The following is a 16,829-nucleotide window of genomic DNA, read 5'->3' on the forward strand; positions in this document are numbered from 1 at the left end:
GGAGGCAGTATTATAGTAGTTATATTCTTGTACATAAGAGCAGTATTATAGTAGTTATACTCTTGTACATAGGAGCAGTATTATAGTAGTTATATTCTTGTACATAGGAGCAGTATTATAGTAGTTATATTCTTGTACATAGGAGCAGTATTATAGTAGTTATATTCTTGTACATAGGAGCAGTATTATAGTAGTTATATTCTTGTACATAGGAGGCAGTATTATAGTAGTTATATTCTTGTACATAGGAGCAGTATTATAGTAGTTATATTATTGTACATAGGAGGCAGTGTTATAGTAGTTATATTCTTGTACATAGGAGCAGTATTATAGTAGTTATATTCTTGTACATAGGAGCAGTATTATAGTAGTTATATTCTTGTATATAGGAGGCAGTATTATAGTAGTGATATTCTTGTACATAGGAGCAGAGTTATAGTAGTTATATTCTTGTACATAGGAGCAGTATTATAGTAGTTATATTCTTGTACATAGGAGCAGTATTATAGTAGTTATATTATTGTACATAAGAGCAGTATTATAGTAGTTATATTCTTGTACATAGGAGCAGTATGATAGTAGATTTTTCACTGCAAGTCAACAATTTCTTCTCAACTAATTTTTGGATTTGAATAGAATAATCTATTTGAGTAAGTATTCAGATGTTTGCCTTGGACCCCATACACATTATATTTGTTTTATTTCTCAGCCACTTCTGCTCCTATGAAATGTGTTGCCCACTTTAGATGTGACAGGGGAGTGCAGCACAGAACCCCCTCTCCAAGCTGAAGATGTGATGGCATGTGCTGTGACTTAGACCTGAACATGTCACTAATCAGACCCCACACGTCAGCAGAAGGCAGATCCAGGGAAATCATTCTTATCCAAGCAAAGGGAATGTATAAATACTCGGGGCAAATGCTCACTAATCAGTGAAGTCTGGTGGATCTAAGCAGACATCTGCAAGGTACGTGCCTCCTCCTACTGTACATCTCACCTTCATTTTATTGACTTGTCCAGTTATTTCTGACAACTGTTTGCTCTATTTCTAAGTTTCATTCTAATTGTATGCTGTATGCTATATGTATATATATATGTAGCAGTGCTGAATGTGTCATCAGACTCTTTCTTTTGTGCACTGTGATATGCTATGCTCTTACCATTAACCTCTATAAAAACCTGGTGTAATACCAACATGTGCTGTGCTTATGGACAGCCACATGAATTCATGCTACTGAGCTCTGCTACATCTTAGATATATAGATACGGCAGGGCTGAACATTTCTTTTAATTGTATCTTTTATGCCTCATGACAACTATTAGTTTTCATGCCAGAAAGTGATAACATATTATCAAACATATAATGTGATATGAGTTGTGCCAAAGACAAACTCGGCTCTGCTACATAACACTTCACATATACAGTCGTGGCAGTGCTGAATATGTAATCTGACTGTTTCTTTTGTGCTTTCATAACTCTTGGAATTAAGGATAATGTTTCCGGTTCTTCTCCAGTCCTGTGCGTTGCAATAGCAAATTTAGCTCTGCTACATTGATGGAGTCACTCACCACTGCTACATCTTTGCATATTTTGTGGCAGGGTTTACGTTAAACTGTTTATTTTTTATACATCATGACTCTCCGTTCATTTCCCTGCAGTTCAATGGAAAGGCTAAACACAAACTCATCTCTGCTGCGTCTTTACGTATACAGATGTGAATATGTTTTTGAGCGGTTTTCTTTGTGCAGTGTTAGGGCTCATACACGGCCGCGGCACAGACATACGGACCTCTCTTGCGGCCCCATTTATTGCGTTTCGGATGTGGACAAAAAACACGGTCGTGTGCATGAACCCTTATAGAAAGACTGATGATAACCTATTGTGATATGCCTAGGACCCAATGACAAACTCGGCTCTGCTACATCGTTTGAGCTACAGTACTAGCAGCGCAGACCATATCACTGAACTGTTACTGTCGTAGATTATGATAACTCTTCCACTTAGCAGGATATACAATAAAGAACAGCCGAGTAAATGTGCATGCTGGGAGTTGTAGTTTCACAGCAGCTGGAGTGCTGGATCTTGCTGATCCCTGCCCTAGGATATGCCACCCATGTCAGATACGTGCGGATCCCACCTCTGAGACCCCCGCACCTATCTCCCCAACGGGAGCATGCATGGCCGCCCTCCATTCATTTTCATGAAGTGGCTGCCCTTCGAGCGGTGCACTCTGATTATATTAAAACACTTTGTGCCAAATGACCTACTCAGCTCTGCTGCATACCCAGCTCTGGCTAATTATGTAACGCAACTATTTCTTTTGTGTGTTGCAATGACTAGATGACAGTTTGATATTGGCATCGGCAGCACTACATGACAAACTCAGCTCTGCTACATCGTTCCATGTATAGATATGGCAGGACTAAATAGGGTCACTAGATATTAGTATAAATTGTGGCAAATGACAAACCACACTATCCTACACTGCCCACCTGTCTGTCATATATAGGGGTGAAGATAGGGGGTTCGGTAGGGGGTCCGACGCTCTTGCCCCTCACTGTGGACCAGACTCGCACACATTGTGGGCTATCTATCTACAACTCTCCGCAGCTGCACACTTGCTCGGCTCTTCTTGGAGGATTCTGGGAGTTGTAGTTTCAGAACAGCTGGCGTGCTGGAGGTTGCATCCATCTCAGTGGCGGGCACACGAGAGCCCTATAAACTAATGCCAGGCGCCTCCAGCTTCTCTATGAATACTGCTTAAAGGGACACGTCTGGGTAAGGTGGTCCCTCGGGGGGCAGGATTACGCTGCCTCTTGAGATCAGGATGACAAGACCTGCAAACGCTCAAACCACATATAAATTGAAATCATAGATGGCAAATATTTGGGCATCTCCTTCATCGACCTGCCCAATGTAATCACCAGCTGCTCACTATATGACATTTCTATTCATTTATTCTGGAGGGGGGGGGGTTCTGCTGCAGGACCGAAAATACCAATGCCAACATGTAGTTCTACAGAACCCCGACTTACATAAAGGGACATCCATATCCACCAAGGGTCATGCCCCTACATTTGAAAGGAAATATAATATACACATCTGCCATGGGCTGTTTAAAGAGCACTTCCCCTTTAAATAAAAATGTAAACTAGTCACCCAGCTTTCCCTGATGCAGGAAGAGCAAATATAGTGGTACTCTGTAGCAAACTCTCAGCTGTGAAAAGTCAGTATGATTTTATGTAAACAAGGAATGCTCCTATTCAATGCCAGCAAACAGAGGTCTTGAAATAGTGCTGCCAGCCACTTATCTCCCCCCTGTCTACACAGACATAACGTATCTGTTCTGCCAAACCAAATAAACACGCTAATGGTGGAGTTAGGACGTCATTCTCTTGTCTATGCCCAGATTAAAGGGGTTGTCTGGGATTAGAAAAAAATATAAAAATTTTCCCAAAAAAAACAGCGCCACATCTGTTCACAGGTTGTGTGTGGCATTGCACCTCAGCCCTGTTCATCTATGGAGAAGACCCATAGACAGATGTGGTGTTTCTCTAAAAAGGCAGCCATGTTTTTTTTAATCCTTGACACCCCCTTTAAGTAAGACCTCAACCTCCCTATACATCCTATCATTACTTCATATGACTATCTGCTGACTAGCCTTAGTGACTTACCTGCTAACTAGCCTTAGTGACTTACCTGCTGACTAGCCTTAGTGACTTACCTGCTGACTAGCCTTAGTGACTTACCTGCTGACCAGCCTTAGGGACTTACCTGCTGACTAGCCTTAGTGACTTACCTGCTGACTAGCCTTAGTGACTTACCTGCTAACTAGCCTTAGTGACTTACCTGCTGACTAGCCTTAGTGACTTACCTGCTGACTAGCCTTAGTGACTTACCTGCTAACTAGACTTAGTGACTTACCTGCTGACTAGCCTTAGTGACTTACCTGCTGACTAGCCTTAGTGACTTACCTGCTGACTAGCCTTAGTGACTTACCTGCTGACTAGCCTTAGTGACTTACCTGCTGACCAGCCTTAGTGACTTACCTGCTGACTAGCCTTAGTGACTTACCTGCTGACTAGCCTTAGTGACTTACCTGCTGACTAGCCTTAGTGACTTACCTGCTGACTAGCCTTAGTGACTTACCTGCTGACTAGCCTTAGTGACTTACCTGCTGACTAGCCTTAGTGACTTACCTGCTGACTAGCCTTAGTGACTTATCTGCTGACCAGCCTTAGTGACATACCTACTGACTAGCCTTAGTGACTTACCCTTAACCCACCATAACATACCTGGACGTCATGAGCGTTAAGAGGAAGTATGGAGCTGGGCTCACCCAGTGGGTGCCAGCTGTGTAATAAGCTCTGCTACATCTCCATGGCTTTTTATCTGTTTTTTGTAGGCACTGGAGACAGAGCAATGAGCTTGTGGGGTGAACGGTGACTACAGCCAGGAGACGTTCAAGTCGGTGTCCACACTTTAACACCCTGTCGTTTTTCGATCCAAAATTATGAGCTAAATTCATAAAATATCTTTATAGTGGTCGCAGCTCCATTTTTCTGATACGGAGATCCTCATCCTTTGTATAGCCATAGGGTTATATGATAAAATTTTGGCTACCTGCAGTCACCACCGGAGGGAGCTCAGGAGCTTACGGCACAGTTATAAGAACAGTATGCATTTAGCTCCCCCTAGTGGTGACTGTCAGGATTCAGAATTTTATCATAGGCATAGTAAGAAACTAATCGCCACAGAACACTGCACCTATGGTGTTAAAAGTAGACATTCCCTTTAAGGTTACTCCATATTTTGCATTTGTGGCCCTTTAAATAAATATTAGATCTTATTTTTGGATAATATTGAGTCAGTGAGTTAATGATGTATTTCCCACCAGGGTGATGTCGGCCCAGGCCTAGAGGTCATTAGGAGACGTTTAGGCGCCAGACATTTTAGGGAGGGAGTGATGTCAGCGGAGTGACACATGCAGGGGGGTCGGAGGTTCCCTCGTCTTATAAAGGCCACAATTACATCACTGACAGGAACAGCATATCATTAATCTGCGATATCTGAAGGCGTCAATACCGCAGGCTCCCCTGCTACTGGAAAACTACAACTCCCAGTATGCTCGCAGCTACCACATGGTATGCAGGGAGTTGTATGATAATGCACTATGATGTAGTAGGTTTACCTGCAGTCCTAACAGCTCATGAGAAAGCCAGCTCTGCTACACTGACAACCTCAGCTCTACTACATATGTTGCACTATGTTTCACCTGGTGAGATGGATCCATTAAGCCTCTGGTCCAGGTAAGCAGGTCTTACAAAGCACGGACAGGTGGCACTGGTGCAGCAGGATGGGAATAATGCAGCGATTAGGCAGGGTTGAATAACACTTGGTGTAGCAGAGTTGTAATAGTACTGTGGATATGCAGTGATGAGGCAGAGGTGTGAATGCTAGGTGTAGTAAACCTGTACTAGTGGTGCCCGGATGCTGAGCGATTAACAGGAACCAATGATGCAATGTTGAAGAACATTTGGTGTAGCAGAGCTGTACTGATTCTGAGAAGGTACGAATTGAAGAATACTAGGTGTAGCATAGCTGTAGTAGTGCTGATGATGGAATGTAGAGAGTTGGCTGTAATGTAGAAGAGTTGATACAGTAATGTAGCAGGGTTGATTGTTTTAGAGCTGGAGTAGTGGCAGGACTATGTAGCAGAGCTGGAGCAGCGACAGGACTGAAGTAGCAGAGTACAGAACAGAGAGAACCAATGACTAGACTCAGCGATAGTCCAATCAGGCGGCATCCCACTGTCAGAGGCAGGTACCAATAACCTGCTGGTGTGATGACACCGCAGTGCGCAGGGTTGTCATGGTAACCAGAGGCAGGCCGAGGAGGGGAGCAGGACAGCGCGCCTCTGGATCCTGGACAGGTGAGTAACATGTAAATGATAAGATACAGGTTCTCAAATCCTGCCCCAAACAGCAGGACCGGCCCCTGCAGAGCCTTCTTCTATGGGAGGTCCTACAAACAGGACCAATATGGTTACACCATTTTGAGAAACAGGTTGACCTACAAAGAATGGTGGGAAGTGGAGTTAATGGTGGCCTGGGATACAACTGAAGAAGATGAGGGATTTTAAAAATAAATGTACCCCCCACTCAAAAAATACATAAATAAATAAATAAATCTGGAAATATTTTCAAAATGGCTTCCAATATTATGTTCATCATCTGTCATATTTATCCAATGATTAATATAAAAAATGAAAATCTCTTTCTAACAAAGCTAGAACCAGCCCTGTACCTCACATGGATCCAGAGATCTCCCCATTTATTGCTCTGCTAGATTTATATCCAGCTGACAGCTCAATGGGAGTGTCCTTTCTGCTGCCGCTCTCTGCCTATCACAGCTCAATGGGAGTGTCCTTTCTGCTGCCGCTCTCTGCCTATCACAGCTCAAGGGGAGTGTCCTTTCTGCTGCCGCTCTCTGCCTATCACAGCTCAAGGGGAGTGTCCTTCCTGCTGCCGCTCTCTGCCTATCACAGCTCAAGGGGAGTGTCCTTTCTGCTGCCGCTCTCTGCCTATCACAGCTCAAGGGGAGTGTCCTTTCTGCTGCCGCTCTCTGCCTATCACAGCTCAAGGGGAGTGTCCTTTCTGCTGCCGCTCTCTGCCTATCACAGCTCAAGGGACATGTCCATTCTCAGGGGGCATGTTCTTTTTGCTGCAGCTCTCTCCCTATCACAGTTCAGGGGTGTGTGTGTCCTTTCTGATGCAGCTCTCTCCTGTAACTGTCACAGCTTATAACAGTAGGTATAGCTGGTGGCAGTTGCTGGATGGAACTGAGCATGTGCGACCACCTCACCGATGTTACTATGGACAGCAAAATAATGAAAAGAACAGCAGGTGGAGCTATACCGATGGAGTTTCTTGAATAACTCAGTGGTTGTACCATATTTTTTCATTCCATTCAGTTATAAAAGTGTTCAGATCCAGGTGCTGGTTTGGGAAATGTAGAATTGTTTTGGTCGGACCACCCCTTTAACAGGAGAATATGTTTTCTTTCCCCTCTCAGACCCAGTTCTGTGAACTGTAACCATAAACCGACCCATGGCCTGCCACAGTCACCTGGTCCTGCTCCTCCTCGTCCTGATAGCAGTCAGCACACAGCTGTCACACGGCCAGCACTGGTCTCATGGATGGTACCCAGGAGGCAAGAGGGAGCTGGACATGCCGGCTTCTCCAGAGGTATGGCCTCCACACCCACTGCTCAACCATCGGGGGGCATTTCTTTACCTTTGAAATAAACTCAACTAGTATTATCTATAGCTAGTAATATCTTCAGCTAGTACTATACATGTAGTATTATATATAGCTAGTACTATACATGTAGTATTATATATAGCTAGTACTATACATGTAGTATTATATATAGCTAGTATTAGCTATAGCTAGTAATATCTACAGCTAGTACTATACATGTAGTATTATATATATATATATATATAGCTAGTACTATACATGTAGTATTATATATAGCTAGTATTATCTATAGCTAGTAATATCTTCAGCTAGTACTATACATGTAGTATTATATATAGCTAGTACTATACATGTAGTATTATATATAGCTAGTACAATGCATGTAGTAATATATATAGCTAGTATTATCTATAGCTAGACCTATACATGTAGTATTATATATAGCTAGTATTAGCTAGTAATATCTACAGCTAGTACTATACATGTAGTATTATATATATATATATATATAGCTAGTACTATACATGTAGTATTATATATAGCTAGTATTATCTATAGCTAGTAATATCTTCAGCTAGTACTATACATGTAGTATTATATATAGCTAGTACTATACATGTAGTATTATATATAGCTAGTACTATACATGTAGTATTATCTATAGCTAGTAATATCTACAGCTAGTATTATATATGTAGTATTATCTACAGCTAGACCTATACATGTAGTATTATTTATAGCTAGTAATATCTATAACTAGTATTATTTATGTAGTATTATCTGTAACTAGCATTATGTATATGCAGTACTATCTATAACTAGTATTATTTATGTAGTATTATCTGTAACTAGCATTATGTATATGTAGTACTATCTATAATTAGTATTATATATGTATTGTTATCTATAACTAGTATTATATATGCAGTATTATCTAGATCAGTGATGGCTAACTTCTGGAACTCCAGCTGTGGTAAAACTACAACTCCCAAGATGCACACTTGCTTGGCTGTTCTCAGAACTTCATAGAAATGAATAGAGCATGCTGGGAGTTGTAGTTTCACCACAGCTGGAGTGCCGGAGGTTAGCCATCACTGATTATTTTATATTTAGTATTATCTATCTATAACTGGTAACTTTCTAACACTAGAAATTATTTTCAAAAGTTGGGGGTCGTCTTATACGCTGGGTATACTCAGATCCGATGGTATATTCTAACCCCCAGGCGTTCCCATGGTGATGGGGACGCTTGCCTAGGGGTTAGAATACACATGGCCCCGCCGCTCACAGGAGTACATTTATAAACTGTAATCCGTAACTTTAACTTTAAATCATCGCTCATCTCTTTACTAGGATACCTTACTTCTATAAGTAATATCAGGAAGTATTACTTTACTGAGCGAGTAGTGGATGCATGGAATAGCCTTCCTGCAGAAGTGGTAGCTGCAAATACAGTGAAGGAGTTGAAGCATGCATGGGATAGGCATAAGGCTATCCTTCATATAAGATAGGGCCGGGGGCTATCCATAGTATTCAGTATATTGGGCAGACTAGATGGGCCAAATGGTTCTTATCTGCCGACACATTCTATGTTTCTATGTTTCTTTGTTTACTCTCAGCTCCGGTAACAGCAGGCAGTGCGGGCGGCGCTCACTCACTGATGTCACGTGCCTGCTCCTCCCACTAGGCGGCGCAGGCGCGTGACGTCAGTGAGTGAGCGCTGCCCGCACTGCCTGTTACTGTTGCTGAGAGTAAGGTATCCTAGTAAAGAGATGAGCGATGATTTAAAGTTAAAGTTACGGATTACAGTTTATAAATGTACACTCCTCTGAGCTTTAGGGAGGGGGATCTGTGGATGGCACTGTTTAGGGGGGGATCTGTGGATGGCACTGTTTAGGGGGGGATCTGTGGGTGGCACTGTTTAGGGGGGGATCTGTGGATGGCACTGTTTAGGGGGGGATCTGTGGATGGCACTGTTTAGGGGGGGATCTGTGGATGGTACTGTTTAGGGGGGGATCTGTGGATGGCACTGTTTAGGGGGGGATCTGTGGATGGCACTGTTTAGGGGGGGATCTGTGGATGGCACTGTTTAGGGGGGGATCTGTGGATGGCACTGTTTAGGGGGATCCGTGGATGGCACTGTTTAGGGGGGATCTGTGGATGGCACTGTTTAGGGGGGGATCTGTGGATGGCACTGTTTGAGGGGGGGGGGGGTCTGTGGATGGCATTGTTTAGGGGGATCTGTGGATGGCACTGTTTAGGGGGGGATCTGTGGATGGCACTGCCATGGGGGGGATCTGTGGATGGCACTGTTTAGGGGGGTATCTGTGGATGGCACTGTTTAGGGGGGTATCTGTGGATGGCACTGTTATGGGGAGGTGGATCTGTGGATGACACTGTTATAGGGAGGGGGATCTGTGGATGACACATATAGCATAAGATGCTACATAGTGTCATCCACTGATCCCACTCCCCATAACAATGCCATACACAGATCCCCCTCCCCATAACAGTGCCATCCACAGATCCCCCCCTAAACAGTGCCATCCACAGACCCCCCCCCATGGCAGTGCCATCCACAGATCCCCCCCTAAACAGTGCCATCCACAGATCCCCCTAAACAATGCCATCCACAGACCCCCTAAACAATGCCACCCCCCCTTACCTGGACTGGAGAAGATCGTTTTGGAGACAGGGAGGGCTGGGCAGGCAGGGGTAGTCTTATACGGCGAGTATAGCCCAAAACCTATATTTTAAAGGGAAAAGTTGGGGGTCGTCTTATACGCCGGAAAATACGGTAGTATTATCTATCTATAACTGGTATTCTCTATAACTAGTATTATCTATCTATAACTAGTATTATCTATCTATAACTAGTATTATCTATCTATAACTAGTATTATCTATCTATAACTGGTATTCTCTATCTATAACTGGTATTATCTATCTATAACTAGTATTATCTATCTATAACTGGTATTATCTATCTATAACTGGTATTATCTATCTATAACTAGTATTCTCTATCTATAACTAGTATTCTCTATCTATAACTGGTATTATCTATCTATAACTGGTATTATCTATCTATAACTGGTATTATCTATCTATAACTGGTATTATCTATCTATAACTAGTATTATCTATCTATAACTAGTATTATCTAGTCCTGCTTTAAGTCTATCAGATTGAGCATCACTGAAAAACTGAAGCCATCTGATTGGCTATGACGAGGCTTCCTGGCAGCCAATCAGATGACTCTTTCACCTAGCAGGTCCCGGTCTTCCTATGAAAAGTCTAAGCTACCAGAGTCCAGGGGCAGGAAGTGCTGTCGTAGGGACACAGGCACAGAACCCCTTTCCATGGATATTAGACCTTTGCTTGTAATAGAGAGGGTTCCTGACGTGGGACAACCCTGTAAGGAGCGCCCCAATCATCCAAGGACCTGCGGTGATCGATCTGCCTCCTTGGGGGGGGCACATTATATGGGGGTCTTCAAACATGGCATACGGGGCTTGAAGAGGGGTTCCTGGATTATAGAAACCGTTAACCCTTCACGCCCTGTTGTCCTTTTTCAGGAGAAAGTCTGTAAGCATCTTCTGCTCTAATAACTCCCTCCTCCAGTGCCCCCTCCTGGCAGATTCTAGGATGTGCATCCTGCATGTGATAGGGCCGTCATCTCAGTAGGACTATGCAGCCTTGGTGCTGACTTCCCTGATGCTACTTGGCACATTTGGCCGCTGAAGCCTGTCCAATCTCCGCAGCAGGATCTTAGTAAACCACAGGTGTCAGAGGTGGGACGACGCTCATCTCTCAGAAGGTGTCAGAGGTGGGGTGACTCATTATAGTAGTAGGGATGTAGCGAGCCGTATCGGTGCTTGGCTGTAGCCTCGTCTCCCTCTGTCCCTGCGCTGCACGGTACATCTACTTCCTAGTATTTTCTACTAAACAGTCCACCTGATGCCTAAAACTACTGTCGGTGGGTAATAATTCAATTAAGAATTATTAATTATGGTCATAAAAATAATTAACCATAAAAAAATAAAATTTATAAAAATTGTCATAAATTCTTAAAATCATGACCTGGTGAATTGTAGACAACCTAATTGATACAATTTACATCTGAGTCCGACTATTTCCTCAGATAAATAAGTTCTTTTTGACGTTAGATGACGTTAATGATAAAATGTAGTTCTGCATTATACAATTATACACAGGTATAAAAATATGCAGATTTATTGGTTACAAGATTATAAACATATATAAGTAAATAAACACAAAGATACATGCAAATGAATATATATATAGCGTTAATATAAAGCATTACAAGCTTAACAATACATGTGTAGGAACATAAGTTATATACATTACTTCTGTTCAGAGAAAACCTCATGATATCAGGATGGGCATGTCTAATCCTAGACATCATTATAGAATGCTAAATACATTCTGCCCCCTTCTACACATCACATGACTTCAAGATGGGCAAATCCATCCAAGGATATAACTTAGAAGAGATAACTGTATCCTTCCGCCCCATCCTGGACTATTTTCACATATATAACTTTGGTAAGAATATTAAGACAAATAACAGGGATCTAGGATCTTAAACGGAAAGGATTTGAAATAAATCTTTCCTGTGGGAATCCATCACTTAGCTTGGCGAAGAATGTTCTATCAAATATATATATATATATAAGCAATTATTTAATGCTTTGCTAGATTATGAGTCTAGATTCTTCTGCAGGTAGAATGAAGCCTCACAATATCCTAAGACTACATCTCAATATGGAGATGATCAATTAATCATTTATTTATTCGCCAATCTAGATGGTATAACTTCACCCACACTATCAAATTAGTCTTAATAAAATGAAATATCATTTTCTGTGTCTCTTACCAAGTCCTAGTAGGAATCTCACTTCTGCTCCTAGGAAAGCTGGGTGGTCCATCATAGCACATGTCACCATGGCTTTCCTCTTGATAGACCTCAACTTCTCTTCTCCTCTCTTCTTTTTCTCCCCCCTCCTGTGTATGGCTTATGATCCCAAACTTATCAGTTAGACACACCTTCCTAGTTTGGAACTTTCCAATCATTGTCGGATGGGCGTGACCATTGATAAAATGTGACATCATAACCTTACCCAGAATGCACTTTTGCTACTGTTGCAATGTCACCTACTGATACCTAGGTGGCACTGCTGTATAAGCTATTTGAATTATAGTATAAAGGGTTAACTTATATGAGTCTGAATATACATTTTGACCTTAGAAGCTTTAATTCAAAGCCATAGGGATTAATTCTGACACTTGTAGCAATTAGAGACAGACCTCTAGGCGTCTCTTTAAACGTTTCTCACACTGCTAATTTATGGATCGTAAATTCCCTTGTTTTCTCACAGAGATATCAGTACCTCCTGTCATACCAAAGATGTGATTAATTGTTACAAAACACATATCTTTACAGAAACTCTTCTAAGGAGAAATATACACAATATACTGGATACATGTTGTCTTCGTAACATATAACAATATAATATAAACAGATACATATATGTCCTACTGATTGTCTTATGCTAAGGACTAACTAAGGCTCAATAAATGAATACATACATATTATATATTTTGCTTCATTTATAAATGCCTAATTGTATAGGTAATTATCACCAGCTGCATAGAGCTTATCTTTACCTCCCGTCATAAATTTAAAAGTAGACAAGGAGGCCTCTTCTCAGACTGGTACATTCATTAGAAGAATAACACTGAAGTATAAACCTTTGTGTGACCTTACTTCGGCCTACTCAAGACATACAAAATTGTAACTATAGTCGAGCATGGCTCTTAAAGGCAATGAACATACATCTTTACAATAATGAATTGGATATCAATGCATTTACCTATGAAAAGGCACAACACTACTTTAACCCCTTAAGGACCATTTTTGCGTTTTCGTTTTTTCACTCCCCGCCTTCTCATTGTCCTAACTTTTTTTTATTTTCCCATTCACATAGCCTTATGAGGGCTTATTTTTTTGAGGGACATGTTGTACTTTCTAATGGCGCCATTTAGGGTTGCATAGCATGTAGTAGGGAGCGGGAAAAAAAATTCCAAATGGGGTAGAATTGGGGAAAAAAAATGCAATTCTGATATTTTTTTTACTCTGTACACGATGCGGTAAAATTGACCTGTTATCTTCCTTCTCCAGGTCAGTACGGTTCCAACGATACCACATTTTGTATAATTTTTTAATACTGAAAAAAAAATATTAAAACCTTTGAGGAAATTTTTTTTTTTTTTTGTCATAAGCATATTCTGACCCCTATACCTTTTTTGTAGCTATGTGTACGGGGCTGTGTGAGGGCTCATTTTTTGCAGGACGATCTGTTCTTTTCAGCGATACCAATTTTAAGTGGGTGCGACTTTTTGATCACTTTTGACTCTTATTAAAAAATTATTGGGTAGTTGAAGTGACAAAAAATTGTCTGTTTTTAATTTTTTTTTCTGCTACACCATTTGCCGTATGCCATTAACATTGTTATATTTTAATAGTATGGGCATTTTCGCACGCGGCGATGCCCATGATGTTTATTGTTTTTATTGGTTAAGTATTTTTATTTTAAGGAAATGAGGGTGATTTGACCTTTTTTTTTTTTATATTTGTAAAACCTTTTTTTAACTTTTTTTTTTTTTTTACTTTTTTTAAGTCACCTTGGGTGACAATAATTCGATTTCCCATAGTAAATAGCCATCATTGAAGACTTCATTTGCACTATATCAATACAAGGCTGCCACCTAGTGGCCTGTATTGATATACACATCTAATTGACTCTGAAGCCTGCTTGAGGCTTCGGTCAATTAGCTCAAGGTAACAAGTTCCCCGACCTCAGCCAGGGAACGCTGTTACCGGACCGGAAGCGCGCGACTTCCGGTTCCGGTCTGCGCAGATGCCGTGGTCATTAATTTATGCATACACAGGTTTTACTATATGATATGACCCCCATTTTATCCGCAGGTCTCAGAAGAAATTAAGCTTTGTGAAGGAGAGGAATGCGCTTATCTCAGGAACCCCAGGAAAAACCTGTTAAAGAACATATTGGTAAGAAGAATCACTTAAAGGGATTCCAACTGCAATCCTGTAAAATTCTTTTTAATCTGGGACCTAAGAGGTGTCGGATTATCAGATGTTCTGGATTACTGGATGAAAACTGTGTAATATTAGACAATCTTCATGAAGATGTATGAAAATGTGAACATAAATTGGCTGCTATCAGTATATGTTCTAATAGGCAGAATTCCTTAAAGGGGCAGTCTCACAAAGACAAGCCCTTTTAAAAAGGGGCCAATGTAATCGGCTGATCACCAAAGGTCCAGCTCCTGATGGTGCGTTATATCTCCTGTAGCATTCAAACAAACGGACGTCCATGACATGCATGCTTCCGCTTGGTCAGCCGTGGCCATTCTGGGAATCCCCTCTCTCTCTCTGATGTCCAGGACATATGGATAGGAATTGTCTTGGTGGGACAACCCCTTTAATCAGGCCTGTTGGAATAAGCGATGGACTATCAGGGTTTGAGGCTTATCACATTCCCGGTTAATGGTGGTTGCCGGAACCCAGCAGATCCCACAAACCCTCCTTAATTACACATAACTCACCTTGCAGAAGAAAGTTTGTAATATACTATGTCTCAAAGTTGTGTGGATCGGCCGCTCGAGAAGCGGTCGTGTGATGATCCCCTCGTGAAAATCCAGCTTCCACGACCTTCACAAGGTTTGCAGCGTAGACTATGGACGGGGACTTCACTTTCGCAGCCCATGACGGGGGAGGTGCTGTGGACTGGGCCAGAACTATTCGTCTCCCTTGCGCATGTGGGACCTCCCGAAGCCACCTTTTTTGCGCATGCGCCAGGGAGAGGAAACTTTTAGCAGAATTGATTTCCCATCCATGGCCCAGGCCCGGAAACCTGATAATAGACACAACATCGAAGGAAGCTGGATTTTCAGAAGTGAAGCCTCAAGTGCAAGCATCCGATTCCTGCAACTTCGAGAGATTAAGTATATTACAAACTTTCTCCTACAGATGATCCCAGAAAAATCCTTTAACCATAAATCACCTTTATAAGAAATTTGGTTTCAGTTTTCAGAGCTCGTTACAGTGTACAAGATGTTTCTCTTTCTAAGGGGGCCCATACACCTAGCTGTAGTATACAGTGTAGTCGGAGACCCCCCCCCCCCTCAAGGGAAAACTGAGTGTGGTTTTCACATATTCCACTGATGGGACTAAAACCCGTAACAGAAACTGTGACAATCTGTGGCTTGGCCAGTTGGTTTTTGACTGCCAGACACACTACCGCCAGCAAGCAGAGATGTTGAAAATGGTATGGAACTAAAACACAAAGAGGGACTTTTATCAAGACTGGCATTCCCATACACCAGTGCTGATCGGCGATAAATGTGTTGATCGGCGCTTTTAGATAGGTTGATTCAAAGCGGATGGAGGAGGAATGATAGAGATTGATCCAACACCGGCAGGAGAGTTTTTAGAGGAGATAAAAAATATTTGGTGAGAAAGAAAGGAATGAAGGAAATCATGGCGAGATCTTCAGGCAAACACTGCAGCTGAAAACCCTATTAAAATCTGCTCTAGAACACCCGTCCTGTAGACTGACCCTCCACCATCTTATTCTCTTTCAGAATGATGTACTGGCAAGACATCTCCAGAAGAAGTGACCCGTTATAACCGATTATGCTACGCGTTTCACCCCGGACTCCTGTGTTGTTTTGAAGCCACGCCATGTTTAACATTCTCCTAGAGCAGCCGGTGCCCGGGCATCATTCACCACGCTGGGCACTGTTTTATTTCTGTATGAGACATCCCTTATACGCCAGCGGATCTGTACGGGGCAGATATCCTTTGTTCTTATACATTGCCTTCTTCATATGTCCCATTTTGTGTTTTCCTGGGATTTTCATAAATAATTTATATGTATTTAGCTAGATGACACTGCGGGGGGGGGGGGGGGGGGGGGGTTAAAAGGGGACATCTTGAAATAAAATCCATTGTCTGGAATGCAGTCCAGTATCTGTACGCAGAGGGGCAATTCTGTAAAAAAGAAAATATATATATATGGCGGTCCACCACTAGAGGGAGCTAAAGAGCTTATTGAGTTCCTCAGATACAGCCCTTGGTTCCATTACATCACATTCAATGTAGCAGCCATAGGCCACCCAGAAACAGCATAGATCCATCTTCATAGCTTGGAGTAGTTAGGTGCCCCTCAAAGGCCACCACAGCTCCCTGCCCCCAACAAATAACACAGCTACACTAGACGTCCCTCAAGAAACAGTACAGCTCTATGTCCACATGGAACAACCTTCCAACTGGTACAGCTTGATGTCCAGACAAATGGTGTAGTTACATGCCCCCATGAAATAGTGCCCCCAAAGACCACCACAGCTCCCTGCCCCCAAGACAATGCACAGAGCATCCACATGACCACCAAGAAATGGCACAGCTCCATGGACACAAGGTGGCATCTACAAGAAAATGTATATGCTCACTATTGTCT

At 42.1% G+C, this 16,829-nt stretch overlaps 1 protein-coding gene across 1 annotated transcript; it reads left to right on the forward strand.

Annotated features, from left to right (window-relative positions):
- Positions 1-870: 870 nt before the first annotated feature.
- On the forward strand, positions 871-16,808 carry LOC120991836 (progonadoliberin-2). The gene is made up of 4 exons (XM_040420589.1): positions 871-967; positions 7,076-7,248; positions 14,276-14,359; positions 15,955-16,808. Exons 2-4 carry the CDS (start codon positions 7,111-7,113, stop codon positions 15,988-15,990), a joined length of 258 nt encoding a protein of 85 aa, XP_040276523.1. The 5' UTR covers positions 871-967; positions 7,076-7,110; the 3' UTR covers positions 15,991-16,808.
- The last annotated feature ends 21 nt before the right edge of the window (positions 16,809-16,829 follow it).

This window comes from Bufo bufo, chromosome 2 (genome assembly GCF_905171765.1).
Source record: "Bufo bufo chromosome 2, aBufBuf1.1, whole genome shotgun sequence".
Lineage (NCBI taxonomy): Eukaryota > Metazoa > Chordata > Amphibia > Anura > Bufonidae > Bufo > Bufo bufo.

Coding starts and splice junctions, on each gene's coding strand:
- LOC120991836 (XM_040420589.1), top strand. CDS start 7,111: ATGGCCTGCCACAGTCACCTGGTCCTGCTCCTCCTCGTCCTGATAGCA. Junction 7,249..14,275: donor ACATGCCGGCTTCTCCAGAG/GTATGGCCTCCA, acceptor TTTTATCCGCAG/GTCTCAGAAGAAATTAAGCT. Junction 14,360..15,954: donor ACCTGTTAAAGAACATATTG/GTAAGAAGAATC, acceptor ATTCTCTTTCAG/AATGATGTACTGGCAAGACA.